This window comes from Chiloscyllium plagiosum, unplaced genomic scaffold (assembly GCF_037043375.1).
Source record: "Chiloscyllium plagiosum isolate Xiang-an unplaced genomic scaffold, Cpla_swu_hap1 HiC_scaffold_9, whole genome shotgun sequence".
Lineage (NCBI taxonomy): Eukaryota > Metazoa > Chordata > Chondrichthyes > Orectolobiformes > Hemiscylliidae > Chiloscyllium > Chiloscyllium plagiosum.
Genome location: NW_028270147.1, coordinates 69,846,257 through 69,870,140, shown reverse-complemented (window position 1 = coordinate 69,870,140; position 23,884 = coordinate 69,846,257). Strand labels below are relative to the sequence as shown.

The window sequence follows — 23,884 nt, the reverse complement described above, 5'->3', positions numbered from 1 at the left end:
CGCATAAAATGCCTTTGGGTTATCCTTGATCCTATCCGCCAAAGATTTTTCATGCCCTCTCTTAGCTCTCCTAATCCCTTTCTTCAGGTCCCTTCTGGCTATCCTGTATCCCTCCACTGCTCTGTCTGAACCCTGTTTCCTCAACCTTATGTAAGCCTCCTTCTTCCTCTTTACAAGACATTCAACCTCCCTCGTCAACCAAGGTTCCCTCACACGACCATTTCTTTCCTGCCTGACAGGTACATACATATCAAGGACACGTCGTATCTGTTCCTTGAAATAGTTCCACATTTCCACGACATCTTTCCCTGACAGCCTATGCTCCCAATTTATGCTCCTCAGATCCTGTCTTACAGCATCGTAATTACCCTTCCCCCAATTGTAAAACCTACCCTGTTGTACGCACCTATCTCTCTCCATAACCAAGGTGAAAGTCACAGAATTGTGGTCACCATCATCAAAATGTTCACCCACTAACAAGCCCATCACTTCTCCCGGTTCATTACCGAGTACCAAATCCAATGTGGCCTCCCCTCTGGTCGGACAATCTACATACTGAGTTAGAAAAGCTTCCTGGACACACTGCACAAACACCGCCCCATCCAATCTACTTGATCTAAAGAGCTTCCAATCAATATTTGGGAAGTTGAAATCGCCCATGACTACTACCCTGTGGCTTCTGCACCTTTCCAAAATCTGTTTCCCAATCTGTTTCTCCACATCTCTGCTGCTATTGGGGGGCCTATAGTAAACACCCAACAAGGTGACTGCACCTTTCCTATTTCTGACTTCAGCCCATACTACCTCCAAAGGCAGATCCCCCTCGAACTGCCTTTCTGCAGCCGTTATACCATTTCTAATTAGCAACGCCACCCCCCCTCCTTTTTTCCCACCCTCCCTAATCTTACTGAAACATCTGTAACCAGGAACCTCCAACAACCATTCCTGTCCCTCTTCTATCCACGTTTCCGTGATGGCCACAACATCGTAGTCCCAGGTACTGATCCATGCCTTAAGTTCACCCACCTTATTTCTGATACTCCTTGCGTTGAAGTATACGCACTTGAACCCATCTCTGTGTCCGCAAGTATTCCCTGTCAGTGCTACCTTCTTCACAGCCTCCCTACATTCTTGAACATCCTGACAAACAGCTAGCCTACTTGCTGGACTACAAGTCCGGATCCCATCCCCCTGCCAAATTAGTTTAAACCCCCCCGAAGAGTGCTAGCAAACCTACCCCCCAGGATATTGGTGCCCTTCTGGTTCAGGTGCAACCTGTCCTGTTTGTACAGGTCCCACCTTCCCCAGAATGCAGTCCAATTGTCCAAATACCTGAAGCCCTCCTTCCTATACCATCCTTGCAGCCACGTGTTCAACTGCACTCTCTCCCTATTCCTTGCCTCACTGTCACGTGGCACCGGCAACAACCCAGAGATGACGACTCTGTCTGTCCTAGCTTTTTGCTTCCAGCCTAACTCCCTGAGCTCTTGAATGACCTCCCCACCCCTCTTCCTACCTATGTCGTTGGTGCCAACGTGCACCACGACTTCTGGCTGCACACCCTCCCCCTTAAGGATTCTGAAGACACGGTCCGAGACTCCTGGCACCCGGGAGTTTCTCATCATCTCAGGCTGCGGTTGAACCTTGTTGTATTTTAGCTAAGCATCAATTTCACTGAGTTTGACAGAAGATTTCTCTCCAGGAAATCCAGCAAGATTACTCGCCATATCGCCCCAAACTACTTCATTCACTACCAACCTGTCCCCACGGTGATGCTGTCATATGGTGCTAGCTTAACTGTACCACTGGCTGTACCTGGAAAAACTCACCACTATCAGGACGTCCTGAAAGAGACCATTGTCTTTCCTATCCATGCTATTTTTAAAAGGCACCGTACGCCCACATTAACAGTCAGTACAGAGCTGCCTGCAAGGTCAATGACGTTTGTCCTGGGTGTGGCAGAGAAGGGGAAACAGGTGCCTTGCTTTGTGGAGTTGAACCTGCAAGTCGCAGAAGGTGGCTGATGTATAGGAGAGTTGTCCTGTTAGCCCAGGAGTGGAGACAACACGCCAGACCCCTACTAAACCAGGCCCAAGTTATCACCCAGGTCAGTATAGTTTCAGTCATCTTGAGCAATGCTGCAAGAAAATCAACAAACTTCTCCACTCTGCCGCCACCCTGCTACCTCGCACCCTCCCTCCACCTCGCACCCTCCCCCCACCTCACAACCCCCCCACATCCAAACCCCACCTCATACCCTCCCCAACTTCACACCCTCCCTAAACCTCACACCCGCCCCATCCCTCACATCCACCCTCTCTACCTCATACCCACCCCCCACCTCACACCTCCCCATCCTTCACATCCATCCCATCCCTCACACCCACCCCCCACCTCACCCCCACCCCCAACCTCACACCATCCCCATCCCTCACACCCTCCCCATCCCTCACACTCACCCCCCACCTCACCCCCACCCCCAACCTCACACCCTCCCCATCCCTCACATCCATCCCCTCTACCTCACACCCACCCCCACTCACACCCTCCCCATCCCTCACATCCACCCCATCCCTTACACCCACCCCCACCTCACACACCCTCTCCACTACCTCACACCCACCTCACTCTCTCCATACCTCACATCCACCCCCACCTCACAAAACCTCCCCCCCATCTCACACACCCTCTCTTCCAACTCACACCCACTCCATCATCACACCCTCCCCCACATCACACTCTCCGCACTACCTCACCCCCAACCTCACATCCTCTCCCCACGTCACACCTACCTCGCCACCTCACACACCGACCCGCTCCCTCACACCCTCTTCATACCTCACTGTCTCCAATACTTCAGACTTTTTCTACTTGTGCTACTGCAAACGCGTTATTCCTTGCTCTCTGCCACTCTCACTGTTGCCTGGAACATCTTCCCTCACTCACTCTCCCTGCTTACTCCCAATATCACCAACCCTGCCTGCCCTTGATGTTGCCTGTTCACTTATTCAGGACAATCCACCACTTTTTCCTACCTGCACCGGCATCAACTACTGTGCCACTTCCTTTCACTTCACTCGATCCCATGATTTTTCTCATGACAGGAGGAGGCAGACAGCCAACAATAGGGCAGAAAGAGCCAAGGCAGATGGTGTGTTGCTAGACATTTGATCCCTTACCTCTTACTAGGAAAGGACCCTAACCCTGACCACCCTAAGTGGTTGACGGACTGTGTCAGAGACCCTGGACTGTCTCAGGAACCTCTTACTGAAGGCTGTCTCCCTTGCTGTGAATGAAGCTTACTGACGACCATGAGAAGCCTTGCTGTGCTAAACAGCAAGGCAAGATAGAAGTAATGGGATTTTGATAGCTCAGGCTGAGGCAGCAAAAGGCAAAAAGACAAGGCAGGGCTGTTCTCAGCATCCAGGTAGGACTAAGGGCAGTAAATGCTTAAAAGCAAGGGAAGAGGCCTAACCTGCAGCCAAGTCCATGCATGAGCTAGATATCTGTTGCTGCATGGAAAGTGTCCTTACTGCAGCATTACAATGTTAGTTTCCAGTATGTGCCAAAAAGCAGCACTCAACTGCAGTGTAGGTGGACAGAAAAGAAGCCATGAGGGTCCTGAGAGTCTGACAGATATCTGGTACCACCATTCATGGTTAGGAGGGTGCAGATGCCCTGGAGAATGCGTGAGATGTTGTCACTGGGTATCCAAGATGGTGGTTCAGAGGGACAAGTGACAAGCTAGAGTGGCCAAGGTTTGGAAACCTTTGAAATTCCCTAACATGTCTGGAATTGTCAACATCTTTTTCTTTTATTCATTCTTAGCATGTGGGCATCACTGGCTGGACCAGTGTTTATTGCTCATTCCTGTTGTCCTTGAGAAGCTGGTGGTAATCTGCCTTCTTGAACTGCTCTAAGTAAACCCACAATACTGTTAGGGAAGGAGTGCAAGATTTTGACCCATCAACACTGAAGGAACGACAATATATTTCCAAGTCAGGATGATATGTGGCTTGGAGATGAACTTATAGCTGGTGCTGTTCCCATGTATCTGCTGCCATTGTCCTTCTAGATAGCAGTGGTCTTGGGTTTTGAAGGCACTGTTTAAGAAGCCTCGGTGAATTTCTGCAGTACATCTTGTATAAGGCACACCCTCCTGTTACAGACTGTCAGTGGTGGCGGGAGTGGACGTTTCTGATTTTGGGGGCAATAATGTTTGCTGCTTAGTTCTGGATGGTGTGTAGCTTCTTGAATATTGTTGGAGCTGCACCCATCCAGACAAGTGAGGAATATTCCACCGTACTGCTGACATGTGCCTTGTAGATGATGGACAGTCTTTGGGGACTCACAAAGTGAGTTACTTGCCACAGGACTCCTAGCCTCTGACCTGCTGTTGTACCTAATGTATTTAAATGGTGAATCTGTTGAGCTTCTGGTCAATGGTAACTCTCAGGATGTTGGGAGATTCAGTGAAGATAATACCACTAAATGTCAAGGGGTGATAGATTCACTCTTGTTGGAGATGGACATTGTATGACATTTGTGTGGTGTGAATGATGCTTGCCATTCTTAACCCAAATCTCTATTTTGTCTAGGAATTACTCAATTTGGACATGAGTACTTCAATATCTGAGGGGTCATGATTGGTGCTGACCATTGTGCAATCATTGATGAACAATGACACCTCTGACCCTATGACAGAGGAAAGTTTCCTTGTGGCAAATAGTGGGATAGGAAGCTGCTTGTTAATGAAGCCAGATCTGTAGTTAGTGAAGCCAACAATAGGTAAAAATCCTAGATAATAGGCATCTCACCACTGCCTGCTGGTAGTTTCATCTTGATGCCTGGGTCTCTGGAAATGCAACAGCTTAATTCCAAAGCATTTCTCCCAGATTTCTTGCCACGGTACACATTCTTCACAAGCCATAGGATTCTGCCCACTGTCTTTGCAATAGGCGCACATATATTTCCACTCTTTGATAAGGATATTTCTTTGTCAACCGTGTATTTACTCCATTTTGTGGGAAGATGATCCTTGAATGGGTTATTGAGTTATGGATGTTGGACAACCAATTATACATGTAATTTGAGTATTATTTCTTCACAGGCACCTCTTGATCTCGGATTCATTCTGAACATATCCCACCCAAATAATTCTGCATACTGCACTCTTTCAGTAGTGATATTAGTGATCCACAACTGCTCTCCATCCACATGTAGCTAACCAGTGGCCTGCATATACATATTAAGTCCTTAAGAAAACTTAATTTCCAAATAGCTTTATATTTGAAAATTATTGTAAGTTTTAAGTGAGAATATCTAACCTCCTGAACTATTCACAAAACTTCCAACAGGATATTCTACAGGGTGCAGACCAAGTTTTGTTTTGTCAGACATGCAGCCCGGTATCACTGTTAATCTTGCCTTCTCATGTCCTGTGGTTTCACAAGAACTGTTTTTGAACTTTATTTTCAACAGTGCAGTTGCAGTTTCACATCAAAATTCATGGCCATCTCACACATTTGCCATTGTCACTGGCTGATAAGGATGCCTGGAAACTGGCCATTTTGGCAGAGATCTCTGATCTCTGTCAGTCTTTGAACAATTTTGCTGCAGTTCCAGTCCTTTGCAATCTCTGAAGTGGCTATATCAATAGCTGTTGCTCTGAAATTTTTGCTTGATTCAGGGCTTGATTTGGCCCACTTAAATCCGTATCTAAACATTGTATTTCTGGTGATGATAATTTTCAAGGATCCATTCTGATACACGTTTCTCAAACTTTCATGCCGATTTTGGTCCTGGCATCTTCTTCACCACAAACTAATTCTTCCATTCTTGCACCAGTATTGGACCAGTATTCTGAATACAGAATTTCTTTGTTGTGGCATTGTTATTGACCAGCTTGCAAATATTACAGCTTTTAACCTGAAACTGGCTTCATACTTCCTTCTTTGTGCCAGAGGACCATTGGTTAGTCATTCACAATGTGTGCTCTGCTACACACAACTTCTTGACAACATGCCCCATGCAACCTGCTTAATGCCATTTCAATCATTCTTTATATCAAAATGACTTAATTTAATGAGAGGGCTGAAACCACTGGTTTAGATTTAAAAGACTGAAAAGAAACATTTTTGAAGAAAAACTGACTTAAACAGTCATGACTAACATGGCCAAATATATGCATAATTTTGCCCTACAAATTCTAAACATTAGAATGAAGTCAGCCTGTCTAGAAGTAGAAAATCACACAGCACCAGGTTATAGTCCAACAGGTTTAATTGGACGCACTAGCTTTCGGAGCGCCGCTCCTTCTGGTGATTGTGGAGGACACAACGGTATGACACAAAAGTTTACAGTGTGATGTAACTGAAAGTATACATTGAAAAATACCTTGATTGTTTGTAGAGTCTTTCATCTGTTAGAATATCATAATAGTTTCACTTCTTTCATATGTAAATCACAAAACCTTTTTTTAAAAGTTACATTCTCCGGTTAACTGTAACAATTGGTGTCAGCCAGATAATATGGTGGCTCAGTGGTTAGCACTGCTGCCTCACAGCACCAGGGTCCCAGGTTCAATTCCAGCCTCGGGCAACTGTCAGTGTGGAGTTTGCACATTCTCCCTGTGTCTGTGCAGGTTTCCTCCGGGTGCTCTGGTTTCCTCCCATAGTCCAAAGATGTGCAGGTCAGGTGAATTGCCCATAGTACTAGGTGTGTTAGTCAGAGGTAAATGGGTCTGGGTGGGTTACTCTTCAGAGGGTCGGTGTGGACTTGTTGGGCCGAAGGGCCTGTTTCCACACTGTGGGGAATCTAATCTAATCTAATCTAATCATAATATGTTGAACGTGTTAGTCCCCTGTGTTCCCTGTCTGTGCCATAACGTTTAGACTGATTCTAATCTAAAAAGTGAGTTAACAGAGTCTGACATAGATTCACGCAGTTTTTGAGCAAAGTATAATGTAACTCTGCAAGTACAAATTTACCCAACAAACATATGTGTGCATGTGGGTTTATTTGTGTGTGTGTGTCTGTCTGTCTGTCTGTCTGGGGTGGGGGTTGTGAGTATGAAAGAGAGAGTATATGTGTGTGTATGTGAGTGTAGAGTGTCTAAGTCTGTGAGAGGGTGCACGTGTGAGTGTAGGAGTGTGTGTGTCTGTAGGAGTGTGTATGAGTGTCTGTGTGCATGTCTGTGTATACGTGTGTCTGTGTGTATGTGTGTGTGTAGGAGTATCTGTGTGTGTGTATAGTACAATGGTGGTCACCTGTAGTGTGACATGAACCCAAGGTCCCGGTTGAGGCCCTCCCTATGGATATGGAACTTAGCTATCAGCCTCTGCTCGGCCACTTTTTGCTGCTGCCTGTCCTGAAATCCGCCTTGGAGGATGGTCACCCGAAGGTCCGAGGTCAGATGTCCTGGACCACTGAAGTGCTCCTCAACTGGGAGGGAACCCTCCTGTCTGTTGATTGTTGTGCAGTGCCCATTCATCCGTTGCCGTAGCCTTTGCTCGGTTTCCCCAATGTACCATCCCTCAGGGCATCCTTGCCTGCAAAGTATAAGATAGAAAACGTTGGCTAAGTCACATGAGTACCTGCCATGTACTTGGTGTCCTCAGGAGACAGACACGTGCTGCAACCGTTAGGGTAACCCTCGTTGTCCAGTACTTCCCAGGAGCTGAAAAAACTATGCCATGTTCTTCGTGACCTGCAACACATTATCAATGAGGATGAGCACCTCGCCTAGACCTTCCCCACACCTCCACTGCTCACCTTTAAACCACCACCAAACCTCAAACAGATCATTGTTCGTAGCAAGCTGCCCAGCTTTCAGGACAACTCCATACAACCCTGTCACGGCAGGTGCTGCAAGACGTGTCAGAGTATGGACATGGATACCACCATTACATGTGGGGACACCCCCCACTATGTACGTGGTAGGTACTCATGTGACTGAGCCAACATTGTCTATCTTATACTTTGCAGGCAAGGATGCCCTGAGGTATAGTACATTGGGGAAACTGAGCAAAGGCTACGGCAATGGATGAATGGGCAGCAGCGAAACGTGGCCGAGCAGAGGCTGATAGCTAAGTTCCGTACCCATAGGGAGGGCCCCAACTGGGACCGTGGGTTCATGTCACATTACAGGTGACCACCATTGCACTACACACACACACACACATTAACTCAGATACGCACACAGACACTCTCACACACTCCTACAGACACACATACTCCCACACTCACACATGCATCCTCTCACAGACTTAGACCACTTTACATTCACACATATACACTCTCTCTCACAGACACTCACAAACCCCCACCCCAGACACACACACACACTCACACATGCACCCTCTCACAGACTAAGACCCCTTTACACTCACACACACATATACACTCTCTCACAAACACTCACAACCCCCCAACCCAAACACACACACACTCACACATGCACCCTCTCACAGGCGTAGACACTCGACACTCACATACACACCCATATACACTCTCTCTCATACTCACAACCCCCCACCACAGACACACACACACACAAAAACCCACATGCACACATATACATATAGGTTTGTGGGGTGAATTTGTACTTGCAGAGTTATATTGTACTTTGCTCAAAAACTGCGTGAATCCATGTAAGACTCTGTTAACTCACCTTTTAGATTAGAATCAGTCTAAACGTTATGGCACAGACAGGGAACACAGGGGGCTAACACCTTCAACATATTATCTGGCTGACACCAATTGTTACAGTTAATCTGATAATGTAACTTTTAAAAAAACGTTTTGTGATTTACACATGAAAGAAGTGAAACTACCATGGTCATCCTAACAAATGAAAGATTCAACAAACAATCAAGGTATTTTTCAATGTATAATTTCAGTTACATCAAACTGTAAACTTCTGATATAAATTCTGTGCCTTAGAATTGTGTCCTCCACAACCACCTGATGGAGGAGCAGCCCTCCAAAAGCTAGTGCTTCCAATTAAACCTGTTGGACTATTACCTGGTGTTGTGTGTTTTTTAACTTTGTACACCCCAGTCCAACACCGGCATCTCCAAATCATGTCGAGAAGTAGCCAACTGAAGGTAATCACCTTTGATGAGTGAGGAGATCCCATCTCCTGAACTAATCACAAAACATCCGATGGGATATTCCACAAGGTGCAGACTAAGCCATCAGATGGAATCACATTAGACAACAGACTCTGGCTGAGGAGGGAGCTCCCCTAGCCATTATTGCACCAATTCTAAACCACGGACCTTGAATCAACTTGCTATGATGTGTCTGGGTAAATTCTGAGCGTCTATGGGAAGATCATGTGATCAACTAACCAATCCTCCTTATAAAACTGCTGTCCTCCAGAGAACAGAAGGGAGATTATAAAGGAGGAGGACTCCAAGTGGCCTACTTCCTCTTGCTTTCTGTCTCCTCCAGTCCTGCAAGCTTGTGGCCTGCCTGTTGATTAGTCACCAGTGATGGCAGCACCTTCACAACAACACAGCAGCTGCCCACTCCAGGAGGACAATAGTGATCTTCTGCCAACACCTTCGAACTGTCCGATACAGAATTCAGAAAACCATCTGTCCATCCAACTCCTGATTCTAGTGGATCTGCCTGAATAGTGAGTTGGAAGTTCGGATCTCGAGTATCACTAAGGAAGAAAGACATATTTTATCCAAGCTTTACAACTTGCATTCATCAGAATAATTTCCATTAAGTACCAAAGGAAAATAATACTTATACTTAATGAGGAGAGTGCTGATTGATTGGCAAAAGCACTCAAAAACAAGCTGGCTGACTCTGATTGGTCAAGGCATTGCCCCGAGAAATGAATAAGAGAAAGGCAGTCACCTATTTCTGTTAAATTGAAACAGGCACAGTGTCGGTACATCTTCTGTCTGCCTGTAAAGGAACAGGGCCTTGTCCATTAATAACTGCAGCTTCCAGTACATGCAAGCAGGCCGTGTGGTAAGTCCAACTAACAATGGTCAGTACCTTGCTTGTTGTGAACAGCTAAACAGTAATTTGATATGATCCACCAGCCTTTGGGATTTGCGGCCAATACCTAGCATCACCCTGGCATTAAATTTCAAAAGCACATTACTCATTTGTATGATCTGTATGAAACCTCTTTTTGGCTTGATGTTGCATCCTGTTAGTAACGAAGTCCATTTGTGTTGTTGCTGCATCGTAGCAGAGTCAGATAGAACAGCTTCACCTGTTAAAGATAACTTACCCTCTGTGACAGGCTGGGCACTCTTCATACTAAAACTGATAGCCTTAGGTCCATTACTGGCTTTCTGAGGTTACAACATGAAAATGATCTGGTCAAGGTAGCTATTATCCTGCAGGATGGCTTTGGTGTGCCTAGTTCAGCATCAGGCCTGTACAGTGAACAACAGCTTGGGCCCTGTTTACAAGGATACTGATAAAGCCAATTTTCCAGCATGTGGAACAGTAGGAATCCCAACATACAAAACTGACTGGTGAGACATGTAAGGGAACTCTTACATCCTCCATTCTCTGCTCAAATTTACCTTTGAAATGGATTGTCCCTTTTGTTGATGCCCTATTTGAGAAATCAATCTTTACTATTGGTACTGTAGATGCTTTACTATTGTCTTCCATAAACCAACCTCCAGTAGGTATGAGGCATTTGTATGAGATTGACATAAGTCCATTCTTCTGGATGCTTTCTAAGCTGTTTCAAGTGTAAACTGCTTTTTGGAGAAACTTTTTTGTTTCTGTGTTAAGACCCACTTGGAAAAGTGCACTGATTCTCAAGCCCCACTACTTCCGGAGTTACTACAAAGATTAGTGATCTGTTCAAAGTACGCAAAGTCTCTGATTTACCTGTCTATTACAATCAACACTACTGAGTTCCTATACTTAACAGGAACTACTGATTATTACAAATAAGGGCATTCTAATACAAATAAACATTTAGGAACTGTCAATATATTAGCTAAACCCCTTTTTATAATCTCTACACGCACACACACAGAAAATCAAAATGCACCAGTTTCAAGAGTGGAGGGAAAAAATTGAGAAACACATTTCAATATCCCAAGCCCACAGGATTCATGGAGATGTTCCTTTTGGCTTGCCAGGAGTTTTTGTGTCAATCTCCTGTCTCCAAGTTCTTTTGCTTCTTCACAGGGTAATTGGTGTATGAACAACAAAGACTCTTCATTTCTGGGTAAAGGCACAGCTTACAACAACTGGTGGGAGAAAATAACTGGCTTTTTGCAGGTTTCATGTGCCTTTATTGGAGAGAGAAAGAGAGAGACCCACACAACCTACCCTTGCAGCAGTCTGGAAGCCTCTTTCTGTATCATTCATATACTCAATCTGCTCAGCTTATCGAACTAGTGTGTTGTTAGCCTGACGATCTCTGTCATCATGACTAGTCACAATTGTACAAACCAAGTGATTTATCAGGTAAATACAGCAGGTCTGGTATTGAGCCATGGAAGCCAGGGTGTTGTTTACCATCAATGACCTCATTCTCACTTGATTCTTTTCCACCTTATGCTATATTCTCAACCCTTATATTCTGAGCTGCCCCCTTCAGTATTATCATTGCCCCTACGTTCCACGATTCTGCCTCCAATTTCTACAATTACTTCTCCAACCTTCCTTCCACATCACTGGCTCCTCAAAACCACAACTGAATTTTAGTAGACAGTCAACTGGACTGACAATAACACACTCACTTGTGAAACTTAGCCGGAGAGACCCAAACAATGAGCAACCAGACCCCTGACTGATATCTGTACAGCTCACCAACTATGTTTGTGCGAGTTCCTGGATTGGTTGCAATCGACCCACTCACTGGATTGATGAGGTACAGACACCCCTGACCGTTCTATGAGCCTTTAACCTCTGACTGAGCAGTCAAGGTACTAAAAACAAGGAAGAGATGCTGTGAGCATCGAGGTAGGTGTTAAGTAAATGAGCATTCAGAAAACAAGTGGACGGCTCTGAAATGCAACCTAGTCCAAACTATGATCAGGGTGCTGTCCCTGTGTGCAATGTGTCCTTGCAACAGCATTGCAATGAGAGATGGTATTGCATTCGAAAGTGCAGAAGTAAGTGCATGAGAGATCTACCATGTTAGTCCAATGAATCTGGCATGTGTTGGTTGCTGGCACCTATGCACATAAGGTACATGCAGCCACTACCCATGGAATGTATCCTGAGACATTGTTAATGGGTGTCCAAGATAGAGGTCCAGAGAAGCAAGTGGAGACCTGTAGTTGCCAGATAGCTGCCCTAACTTCCATGCTGAGAAATTTCAGCATCCAGTTTCTATCTGATGGGTGGTAGAATGGGAAACAGCAAATTAATGGAGTGAGAATCGAGAACAATAATAGTGATAGTGGGAATAACCCCCATCAATAGGTCTCTTGAGTTTATTAGCAAGAATTTCATCTCAACCTCTGGAAATTGCCACTTGTTTCTCCTGACACCAAGGAAGGCCTCCCCTGACGTCGCTTGCAAATCTTCCAAATTTTTCACCATTTCCCACACTGTTAAGGCCATGGGAAGGTTCTGCCCTAGGTCTATATTCTGGAGTTTACTAGTCAAATATAAATTCCACCAGCACCAGTGATAAATTTGAACACATGCCTCCATACCTTTAGCCTAGTGGTATTATCACTCTACTACCATCACCCATCATTTGTGATATTAATTTCATTATAAATTCTGGTAATCCTGAGAATTAGCATCCTTGAGGTTTGTGGAGAAAGTGAGGTCTGCAGATGCTGGAGATCAGAGCTGGAAATGGGTTGCTGGAAAAGCGCAGCAGGTCAGGCAGCATCCAGGGAACAGGAGAATCGACGTTTTGGGCATAAGCCCTTCTTCAGGAATGAGGAAAGTTTGTCCAGCAGGCTAAGATAAAAGGTAGGGAGGAGGGACTTGGGGGAGGGGCGTCGGAAATGTGATAGGTGGAAAGAGGTCAAGGTGAGGGTGATAGGTCAGACTGGGGTGGGGGCGGAGAGGTCGGGAAGAAGATCTCAGGTTAGGAAGGCGGTGCTGAATTTGATGGATTTGACTGAGACAGGGTGGGGGGAGGGGAAATGAGGAAACTGGTGAAATCCGAGTTCATCCCTTGTGGTTGGAGGGTTCCTAGCCGGAAGATGAGGCGTTCTTCCTCCAACCGTCGTTTTGTTGTGGTCTGACGATGGAGGAGTCCAAAGACCTCCATATCCTTGGTGGAGTGGGAGGGGGAATTGAAATGTTGAGCTACAGGGTGGTTGGGTTGGTTGGTCCGGGTGTCCCAGAGGTGTTCTCTGAAACGCTCCCCAAGTAGCCGGCCTGTCTCCCCAATATAGAGGAGGCCACATCGGGTGCAGAGGATGCAATAGATGATATGTGTAGAGGTGCAGGTGAATCTGTCGCGGATATGGAAGTTTCCTTTGGGGCCTTGGAGGGAGGTGAGGGGGGAGGTGTGGGCGCAAGTCTTGCACCTCCTGCGGTTGCAGGGGAAGGTGCCAGGAGTGGAGGTTGGGTTGGTGGGGGGTGTGGATCTGACGAGGGAGTCACGGAGGGAGTGGTCTTTACGGAATGCTGATAGGGGAGGGGAGGGAAATATATCCTTGGTGGTGGGGTCCGTTTGGAGGTAGCGGAAATGATGGCGGATGATGCGCTGTACATGGAGATTGGTGGGATGGTAGGTGAGTACCAGTGGGGTTCTGTCCTGGTGGCGGTTGGAGGGGCGGGGTTCAAGGGCGGAGGAGCGGGAAGTGGAAGAGATGCGGTGGAGGGCATCGTCGACCACGTCGGGGGGGAAAATTGCTGACTGAACTGGTCCTCACCCTGAACAACTTCTCTTTCCAATCCTCCCACTTCCTCCAAATGAAAGGAGTAGCCATGGGCACCCGCATGGGCCCCAGCTACGCCTGCCTCTTTGTAGGATATGTGGAACAATCCATCTTCCGCAACTACACTGGCCCCACCCCCCACCTTTTCCTCCGCTACATCGATGACTGTATCGGCGCCGCCTCGTGCTTCCACGAGGAGGTTGAACAGTTCATCCACTTCACCAACACCTTCCAACTCGACCTCAAATTCACCTGGACAGTCTCAGATTCCTCCCTCCCCTTCCTCGACCTTTCTATTTCTATCTCAGGCGACCGAATCAACACGGACATCTACTACAAACCGACCGACTCCCACAGCTACCTGGACTACACCTCCTCCCATCCTGCCCCCTGTAAAAACGCCATCCCATTCTCCCAATTCCTTCGACTCCGCCGCATCTGCTCCCAGGAGGACCAGTTCCAAAAACGCACAACCCAGATGGCCTCCTTCTTCAAGGACCGCAATTTCCCCCCCGACGTGGTCGACGATGCCCTCCACCCCATCTCTTCCACTTCCCGCTCCTCCGCCCTTGAACCCCGCCCCTCCAACCGCCACCAGGACAGAACCCCACTGGTACTCACCTACCACCCCACCAATCTCCATGTACAGCGCATCATCCGCCATCATTTCCGCTACCTCCAAACGGACCCCACCACCAAGGATATATTTCCCTCCCCTCCCCTATCAGCATTCCGTAAAGACCACTCCCTCCGTGACTCCCTCGTCAGATCCACACCCCCCACCAACCCAACCTCCACTCCCGGCACCTTCCCCTGCAACCGCAGGAGGTGCAAGACTTGCGCCCACACCTCCCCCCTCACCTCCCTCCAAGGCCCCAAAGGAAACTTCCATATCCGCCACAGATTCACCTGCACCTCTACACATATCATCTATTGCATCCTCTGCACCCGATGTGGCCTCCTCTATATTGGGGAGACAGGCCGGCTACTTGGGGAGCGTTTCAGAGAACACCTCTGGGACACCCGGACCAACCAACCCAACCACCCTGTAGCTCAACATTTCAATTCCCCCTCCCACTCCACCAAGGATATGCAGGTCTTTGGACTCCTCCATCGTCAGACCACAACAAAACGACGGTTGGAGGAAGAACGCCTCATCTTCCGGCTAGGAACCCTCCAACCACAAGGGATGAACTCGGATTTCACCAGTTTCCTCATTTCCCCTCCCCCCACCCTGTCTCAGTCAAATCCATCAAATTCAGCACCGCCTTCCTAACCTGAGATCTTCTTCCCGACCTCTCCGCCCCCACTCCAGTCTGACCTATCACCCTCACCTTGACCTCTTTCCACTTATCACATTTCCGACGCCCCTCCCCCAAGTCCTTCCTCCCTACCTTTTATCTTAGCCTGCTGGACAAACTTTCCTCATTCCTGAAGAAGGGCTTATGCCCGAAACGTCAATTCTCCTGTTCCCTGGATGCTGCCTGACCTGCTGCGCTTTTCCAGCAACACATTTCCAGTCCTTGAGGTTTGTGCCTGTCAAGGAAATTAAGCTCACCATCAGACTAGAAAAGGAATAAAGAATGAAGTCCTGCTTTTAAATTCAGATTTCTACCCATGCCTGCTTCCTTGAAATGTTGAGGTCAATGTTTCTGTAAAGTTGAATGAGAGTTGTAGCTTACTGATATTATTGCTAGCCTATTAATCCAGAGACACAGGTAATGTTCTGGAGACCTGAGTTCAAAACCTGCTGTGGCAGATAGTGGAGTTTGAATTCAACAACAATCTGGAAATAATGATCTCATGATGACCATGAAATCATTGCTAATTGTCAGAAACACCTATCTGGGGAGGAGATCTGCCATCTTTATCTGGTCTGGCTCCAGACACAGCAATGTGATTGATTCCTAATGGCCGTCTGCGTAATTAGGGATAGGCAATAAATGCTGGACCAGCAGTGATGCCCATCCCATGAATGAATAAAAAGAAAATTGAAAAATTAAAATTTGTATGCAATTAATGTCATCTTGGATAACCAGAGAAAAAAAATCTGGGCAGCCTAGCTTTACATATGAAATGACATCAAAGTATTGCATTGCTAATAACCAAAGAACTAACAGAAAAAGGGACAAGTAGAGCATGATACAAGAAACACAGTACATAGCACTTGATGTTTAAAATGTGTTTGTTAAAACAGACTGTAATAATCTGATATGCCTGCCTGCTCTTCTTAATCAGGTATCAAGCACCGAAGGCCAGGCGTCTGCGAGTGTATTCTCACATTCCTTACTTTGTTGCTGGTTCTTGTCTCATTCCCAGTCTCTATCTGGTTCTGTGTTAAGGCAAGTATAATAGTAACAAAACACTGCAATTGGCATTTTTGGGAAGGTTGGTTCAGTGGGTATGAAGTATTTCTAGCGGGTTTAATACTTGACCCTCCAAAATAAGAGGTCATGTGTTTTTGTTTAGATGTTGACCCTCATTTGCCAATGTTGGGTATGGCCAGTAATTGCTTAGCAATATGCCACCTAAAGGAGAGCAACTCGTTAAAAAAAATTAGGATCCAAAAGAAAACACAACTAACACTAAACCAGAAATTATTGGAAATATATAGCACGACAGAAATATATTTAACAGGCAGTAAATATTGTAGAAATCTTGTCACTTTCTGCTTGGATTAGTTGGCAGTAACCAATATTCACTCGTACAATAATCATTTTTTGTTTGTTGTACAGATAGTCCAAGATTATGAGCGTGCGGTGATCTTCAGACTGGGACGATTACTATCAGGAAGACCCAAAGGACCAGGTAGCTACTTGCACCTTCAGAGGCATATTAGGATTGGTAACACATTGCTGCCAGCATTGTAACTTTTGTCTCTATGCAAGATGAAATTTAAGTGTTTTACTTTGATGATTTTTATTTTCAAAAAGTGAAATATCAGCCAATGAATTTACAGCCAGAACCTCAGTTTAGGTGCGTAACTATTTTCACTTCTACACTGTCATTGTAGGAGTATCATTACTGCAAGCTACCTTCTCTGGAAAACTAGAGATGGACAAAACCTTGCATCAAGCATCCATATCTTCAAGAAACTACTTTTAACAAACATGAAAAAACGTAAACTTGGATTATATCCAGATCGTTTAAATTGTTTGTGTGTATAATTCAATTGGTCCAAACAGTATAGAATTATTATATTCTGCAATGAAATTTGTCAACATTTATCAACAGTTTATCAGGATGTGTTTTGTCCAATTTGTCTCTGAACACCTATACTTTGAAAATAATTTATCATTTTAAATCAAAACAGTTTTAGTAGGTTTTTGCAAAGACTAATACCATGGAATAATTGATAGGTGCTCCTACTCTCAATAAGAGTACTCCAAAATTTAGTGGCTGTGAGAGAAGCAATATAAAGAAAGTTGTCCCCAATGATTAATATTATTAATTAAAAGGAATTATTCATTGATCCCCTGCTTCCCACACTTGAAGGAAGTTCAGGTTGAAAATTTGTTGCAAATTACGTATCTTCAACACACAGCTCCTATGAAAGCAGCATCCTAGAGAATGGCCTTAGTAAACTTATTTGAAGATTCTTTACCAGTAAGATTTGATTTCATTTAAAACAGTCGAGATGTTGAAGCACAGATAAAGGATTTTTTAAAAGTGGATAAGATTTATTCTGATATAAGCGGCTCTTCATTGGTTCATATTTTAGGCCTCTTTTTCTTCATGCCATGTCTGGACACGTATCATATAGTGGATCTACGAATCAAAACCTTGGAGATCCCTTTTCATGAAGTAAGCATAAAAAGACAAACGCATGATAAAAGTGTGATGAATGCTCCAGGGAATGCATGAAGCAAAGTTGTTGTATATTAGAGGATAAATATTGTTAAATAGAGTCCAGGTCTACAATTTTACTGACAAGTTTAGTTCTATTAAACACACGCCCTTAAACTCACAAACCACTAACTGCTTTCCTTTTGCTTTTCACCACCTGATCACCTGTTTGACAAATTAAACAATTAACAATCACTATCCACCAAGGGCTGTACAACAATAATAAAAGGGAAGGGTTAAGAGAGAGAGAAGGGACTAAATTAAAATGGAGCTGGAAGGGTTCATGTGCTAGGCACTTTCCTCTAAACATTTCAAAAGTATTAGTGGATACTGTGGGCTCCATCTCCAAGGAAACTCAAGTGTGAACGTAGATGCAGAAGATGGGCAGGCAGCAGCAACTATGACTCCTTCCATGGCCTGCTGCCTGGACTTGTTGATTGCTACTTAAGCCATGTTCAGGAGCAGATCCATGAGGAGATCCTCCAAATTACTTGCCCCCTCCACACTGAGTGCCCAAAGATCAGAAGCGTGGGGCTGAAGTGCAGCCTAAAGAATATTAACAACTTTTTAAAGTAATTTAACAGGTCGTGCAATCATCCTCAAACTGCGTGGGTTTTCTCCGGATGTGCTGGCTTCCTCCCACCAGTCCAAAGGCATGCAGGTTGAATGGACTGGCCATATTAAATTGCCTCTAGTGTCTAGAGATGTCCAGCCTATATGGATAAGCCATGGAAATGCAGGGTTACAGGGATAAGTTAGGAGGGATGGGTCCAGGTGGAATGCTCTTCGAAGGGATGGAGTGAACTCAATGGGCCAAATGGCCTGCTTCCACACTGTAGGGATTTTATGATTCTATTTAACTCTCTTGCCCACAAGAAATGTTTTATTTGAATTCTCCGGCACAACAGAACCCATCACAGAGATTGGCATGTGAAGAATTACTAAAAATAAAAGTTTCCGATTTTAGCATCTCCCAGATATGGAAATTTCAAAACATAATGCTCCATTTTTAATTTTTTCAATGTTTTATTTGCCCAAATGATATTTCCGACCTGAAGATTTTTCACTGTTGCTCTCTACTCTAATACTTCAGAACTAGCATTTAGATTGTTTGGGCATGGAACCAATTGAATTGTCCAATTTGACTTCACAATTCCTCCATTTCAGTTTTGGAAGCTGCTGCATCTTTTTGTGATTTACTTTAATAACCAGCAATGGCTAACATTTTCCAAATAAGATTACTTTTGCATTTGATTCATCCTGCTTGATTTCCAATTCAATAAACTTAAAAGCCCCAGAAGCGTGGTTTATAATTGTGACTTCTGCTTTAAGACCATTTATGATAATGTTTTGAAGTTCATTGTTTCCACTGCACAAATAAAAATCTACATGCATCATTATGATACCTGAAAACTATCCCATCATCAAGCAAGTAAAACATGGCAGGATCTGCTATTAACTGAAGACATCCAAACTTGAACAAGACAGACCTTACTGAGAAATAACAAACACTTGAGACATCACTCAGGCCATATTTATATTTACTTAACATTCAGAGTGTTCCCACTGCATTTAGTGCCTCTTTTGAAGGAAGAAGAGATACTTCCCTCTTAAGCTGGTCTCCCTGCAGAAATGTATCTTTAATGTCAATTGATCTACAATTACTAACAAAACTGGCCTCAAATATCTTGGTCTCCCAGATTTGCTCCAAAACCTCAAGCCATAGGGTTTGCTTTGGCTTTGTATAACCATTCAGGAGCCCCCTGTTTGGTGGATAGCCAGCTATATGATAGGGCTGACTGTCCCCTGTTTGCGACCTCTAAATAACCCTTACATTCCCTCCAGTTTTCACATTTCTTTGTTCTATGGCGCCTTTGATTCACTTGATTTCCAGTTTCTTTGTGACCACCAGGAATTCCTAATCACATAGGCTTCATCTCCCACTCATATTCCTGGCCTGCACCACATTTCTTGCTCTTGTTAAACTACATTCTTCATCTTGCCTTCTCTCTTTTTTCTGGACTGTTACTGTTTGGCCTCCCCCTCCTATTAATAGAACTTCTTTCTAGGGTCATGTTCCCTTCCAGACCTGTGACCTGAGCTTACATTGAGTTTTCTTGCATTCCATCTTTGTCCTTCATGAGCCCTATCCATGGCCTGAACATCCTGCCCCTCATCCTGCACATTCATCCAGCTTTAAAAGTTTTTGGTGGCCTTCTCTGCATTTCTTCATGAAGAGCCCCTTCTATATGTAACTTACCCACTTTAGGCAGATGCCCTTTGGTATCAATAGCCTCATATTGATCATTAGGACTGAACTGTCCATCATCAGAAAAACTGTGAATTGTAGCCATTTGATCCTCATAGCCCAGCAACATTTGGGTAAGCACAGGAGCTATTCGGGCTACTTCAGAATCTGCAAACTTGTACTGTAATCCATACCAAACAACCTTAAACAGAGCACCTGAACAGTCTGATTCCCATGTTATACAAGTATTTTTTTCTGTCTTTACCAATAACCTCACCGCACCCCAGACTTTCCATCCTTTAAGTCTCTTGCTCTTATAATAAAGCAGATCTCCGAGATTTAAGTTGGTTTTTGATGTCTTTACCTCAAGGCGCCTGAATTCTTTCTGAGCCCATGGATTTAATGAAGGCCTTTGTGTCTGCATGTGGTGCATTCAAATGTTCCAAAAAAACAGAACTGATTGCCGCCCCTTCCCAAACTGGGGTTGTTCACCTATTAGTGATGGAACTTTAGGATTCCTACTAATGAGCTAACTTGGAATATATCCTTCAACCATCTCGAACTAATTCTCAGCACATACAGCCCATGCCAATGTAGATAATTTACAGTTTGGCTGATCTGTCAAAATGTTTTGAACCTTTTCATTTCTTTACTGCACAGTTCCTTTCATACACCATCTTGCGAAAAGTGCTTTTTGCTGCTGTATTCATAACTATTTTGTGCATATTTGCACACATATCTCTAAATGGACCATTTGGAAAGAACACCACCATCTCCCCAACTCAGAAAAAAATGCCACTGGTCCAAATCTAGTCCTTATCCACTTTTCCATCACCTTATCCACAACTACTTTCTTAGATTTACCTTGTATTACTTTCAACTAACAAAATTTATTTGCGAAATGTACAAAATGTTTCCCTTCTTTATCCAATACCTTTAAATGCACAGCCACTACCTTGTTAATATTCCCCACTAAAAGCAAAGTTAAAAATCACATAACACCAGGTTATAGTCCAACAGGTTTAATTGGAAGCTCTAGCTTTCGGAGCGTCGCTCCTTCATCAGATGGTTGTGGAGGACACAATTGTCAGATACAATGACACAACCTGGTGTTGTGTGATTTTTAACTTTGTGCACCCCAGTCCAACACCAGCATCTCCAAATCATGCCCACTAAAAGCAGATTTACTGTAGGTTGTGATGGTGTCTTTCAGAATTTCTCGCATATCTCACACCTATCACTCAACTCTTCTGCAAGCTTATATTCCTTTTCACCACTGTACTAACCCTACCCTTAATTAACTGAGCCACCCACACCCTTTTCATTCCTTCCTATCAAATACACTTGAATATTCAGAATAACAGTTTTAACTTTGCAACAATGTTCTCTCATGGCTTCATTATCTTGCTCATTTATTTCCATCTGTGTAAATGTAGAAGTATCAGTATTGAACATATCGAATTGATTCCATTTAGCATTTGATTTTGAGTGCTTCTGCTGAAACAGAAATAATTGTAACACTCAAGGTTCTCCTTTATTTTGTAGGTTATATCCAGTGACATGGTGACCGCTCAAGTGAATGCCATCTGTTATTATCGGGTAGAGAATGCCTCCCTCTCTTTAACAACAGTCAGGAACACCTCTGTCTCAGTATCATTGCTGGTGCAAACTATTATTAAACGGAGCTTAGCTTGTCGAAAATTCAATGAAATTCTCCTGGAAAGGAAATCCATTGGTGATGAAATCAAGGTAAACAAAATTGCAGATGGCTACAATCCTCTCAAAGCTGTCATTTTTCTCAACAATCACATGACATTATCTGGTTACTAGTCCCAAATAATTTCTTGTTTCTTTCTTGAATGCCTGGAGGCATTCATTAACTACCTGGAGGTTCACCTGTCTGAAAATGGTCTGTTTGAATTCCTTCAGTTTAATTTTCATACTGCCAACCACACTGACATAAAATCACCATTTAATGTTGTTACTGTAATTGCTGCATCTTATCCAATCTTGTCTTGTTCAATCTCTCTGGTGTGTTCCATACTTCCTCCAAATAAACTGTCTTTTCTGGATGGTGCACCATCAATGCATTTGCTTCTGCTCCTGTCTCTGTACAACACAATTCCATCTTTGTACCTCTTCTTTTATTCTTATCTATGCTCCAACTCCTGAACATATGGCAACTAATCCAGCCCTGGGATTTTCACTATCATTATCAACTCAGCGAAGCCAATTACTTGTCAAGAACCAGACCACAGGTATATTGTTTTTCAAATTCAACATCACCAAGATTACAGCCACCCTATTCTCCTCCTGCCAATAAGTCTGTAACCTTTTTCCCTTGTCCTCAGTCTGCTGACTCATACTGAAATGTACAGTCTGCAACTGTGATAGCTTAATTTATCTTGATTAGTGCTTCAAACTCCACATTGTATACATTACAAAATCCTCCTACTTGCATCTCCAATATTATGTTAATGTTCTGAACTCCACTTTTGACTTCTGTACTACCTCCTCATCAGCCTCTAAAGCTCCATCAAACTAAATTACATTTCTCCTTCACCACAGTCCTCACTAATTTACGTTGGTCGTTTCAGTCAAAGAAACCTAAAATGGTTACAGCACAGGAGGCCATTCCATCCTTCTAGACTCTGCCAGCTCTCTGGAAGTGCAATTTTGCTCGTCCCACTCCACTGCAGGTGGTACATAAACCAGCAACTGTTTTCCCTTCAGTTCTCAACAAATTCCCTTTTGAAAGTCACAAGTTAATCTGCCTCTCTCCCTCCACGGTACACACACATGCTTACATACAAATTCTCAGTCAATCAGTTCAGATTCTAACTGCATTTAAAAAAAAGTTTCCTCATGAGTCCTTTGGTTCTCGATCCTTGTCAATGAGAACAACTTCTTACTCTCCACTTCTAGACCTCTCTTGATTTAGGCCACTAATAAATCTCCTCTTAACCTTCCCTTCTTTGAGAAGAACACCCCAGCTTCTCCAAACTATTCACAAATCTGAAGTCCCTTAGGCCTGGAATCATTTTGATGAATCTTTTCTGCAGCTCATAAATCCTCACATCCTTCCTGAAGTGCAGTAGCCAGAATTAGTCATAATGTGTTGTTTGAGGCCGAACCAATGTTTTAAAGGAATTCATCATAACTGTGTTGCTTCTGCACTCTGTCTCCATTGTAAGCTCTGGATCTTATCTGTCCATCTAACCAGTTTCATAAGCTGCCCTGTCACATTGAACACATTTTGCACATGTACCAGGTCTCTCTGCTGCTGCATCCTCTTTAGTTATATTGCCTTCCTTGAGTTCTTTGCGTTCCTGGTATTCTTACAAAAATGTATCATTTGACACTTTCCTGCAACAACTTTCACCACTCATGTATGCATCCATTCCACTAATCCTTCGAGTCTATCATTTTCCACCTCATAACTCCTTATATTTCCAGGTTTTGTAACATTTGCAAATTATGAAACAATGTCTTCTATAATAGGTTTGGTCACTAATATATAACAAGAAAAGCTCCAATACCTGGAGAACAATTCGTTCTCGTCCAAAGAAAAAACAACTGCTCACCAATATCTCTGCTCTCACTTAGTCAACTGTCATTACCTTTTATTCCATGGACTTCAACTCAATTAATTTAACTGAAAGTTATCACTCTCACTCACAAATTAGCCTAAAGTCTCACTCAGACTGTTTCTATGATTTCCTCCAGCAAATACGCCATTCTGTTCTGTTCAATTCTGACATTGTGTGCTTCCTTCCTTTTAATTTGACCATGTGCCAAATATTTCTTCAACTGGGAGAGCAAATAAATAATAAATTCCTATTAATTTCCAGAGTTTTATTTGCCATTCTGAGTTAAGTCTGCAAGTGTGCTCTAGTAAAAACGTAGGCACTCCCCATCTCACCAATATACTGGAAATTCG

At 44.1% G+C, this 23,884-nt stretch overlaps 1 protein-coding gene across 2 annotated transcripts in view; it reads left to right on the top strand.

Moving 5' to 3' along the window:
* LOC122554482 (podocin-like) overlaps positions 1-23,884 on the top strand; it is a 55,297-nt gene that overhangs the window by 8,547 nt on the left and 22,866 nt on the right. For both annotated transcript variants that reach the window (XM_043699582.2, XM_087990762.1), the window contains exons 2-5: positions 16,089-16,192; positions 16,586-16,658; positions 17,572-17,654; positions 21,490-21,693. In XM_043699582.2, the coding sequence (XP_043555517.2) occupies positions 16,089-16,192; positions 16,586-16,658; positions 17,572-17,654; positions 21,490-21,693 (464 nt within the window). The remainder of the gene's footprint in view (positions 1-16,088; positions 16,193-16,585; positions 16,659-17,571; positions 17,655-21,489; positions 21,694-23,884) is intronic.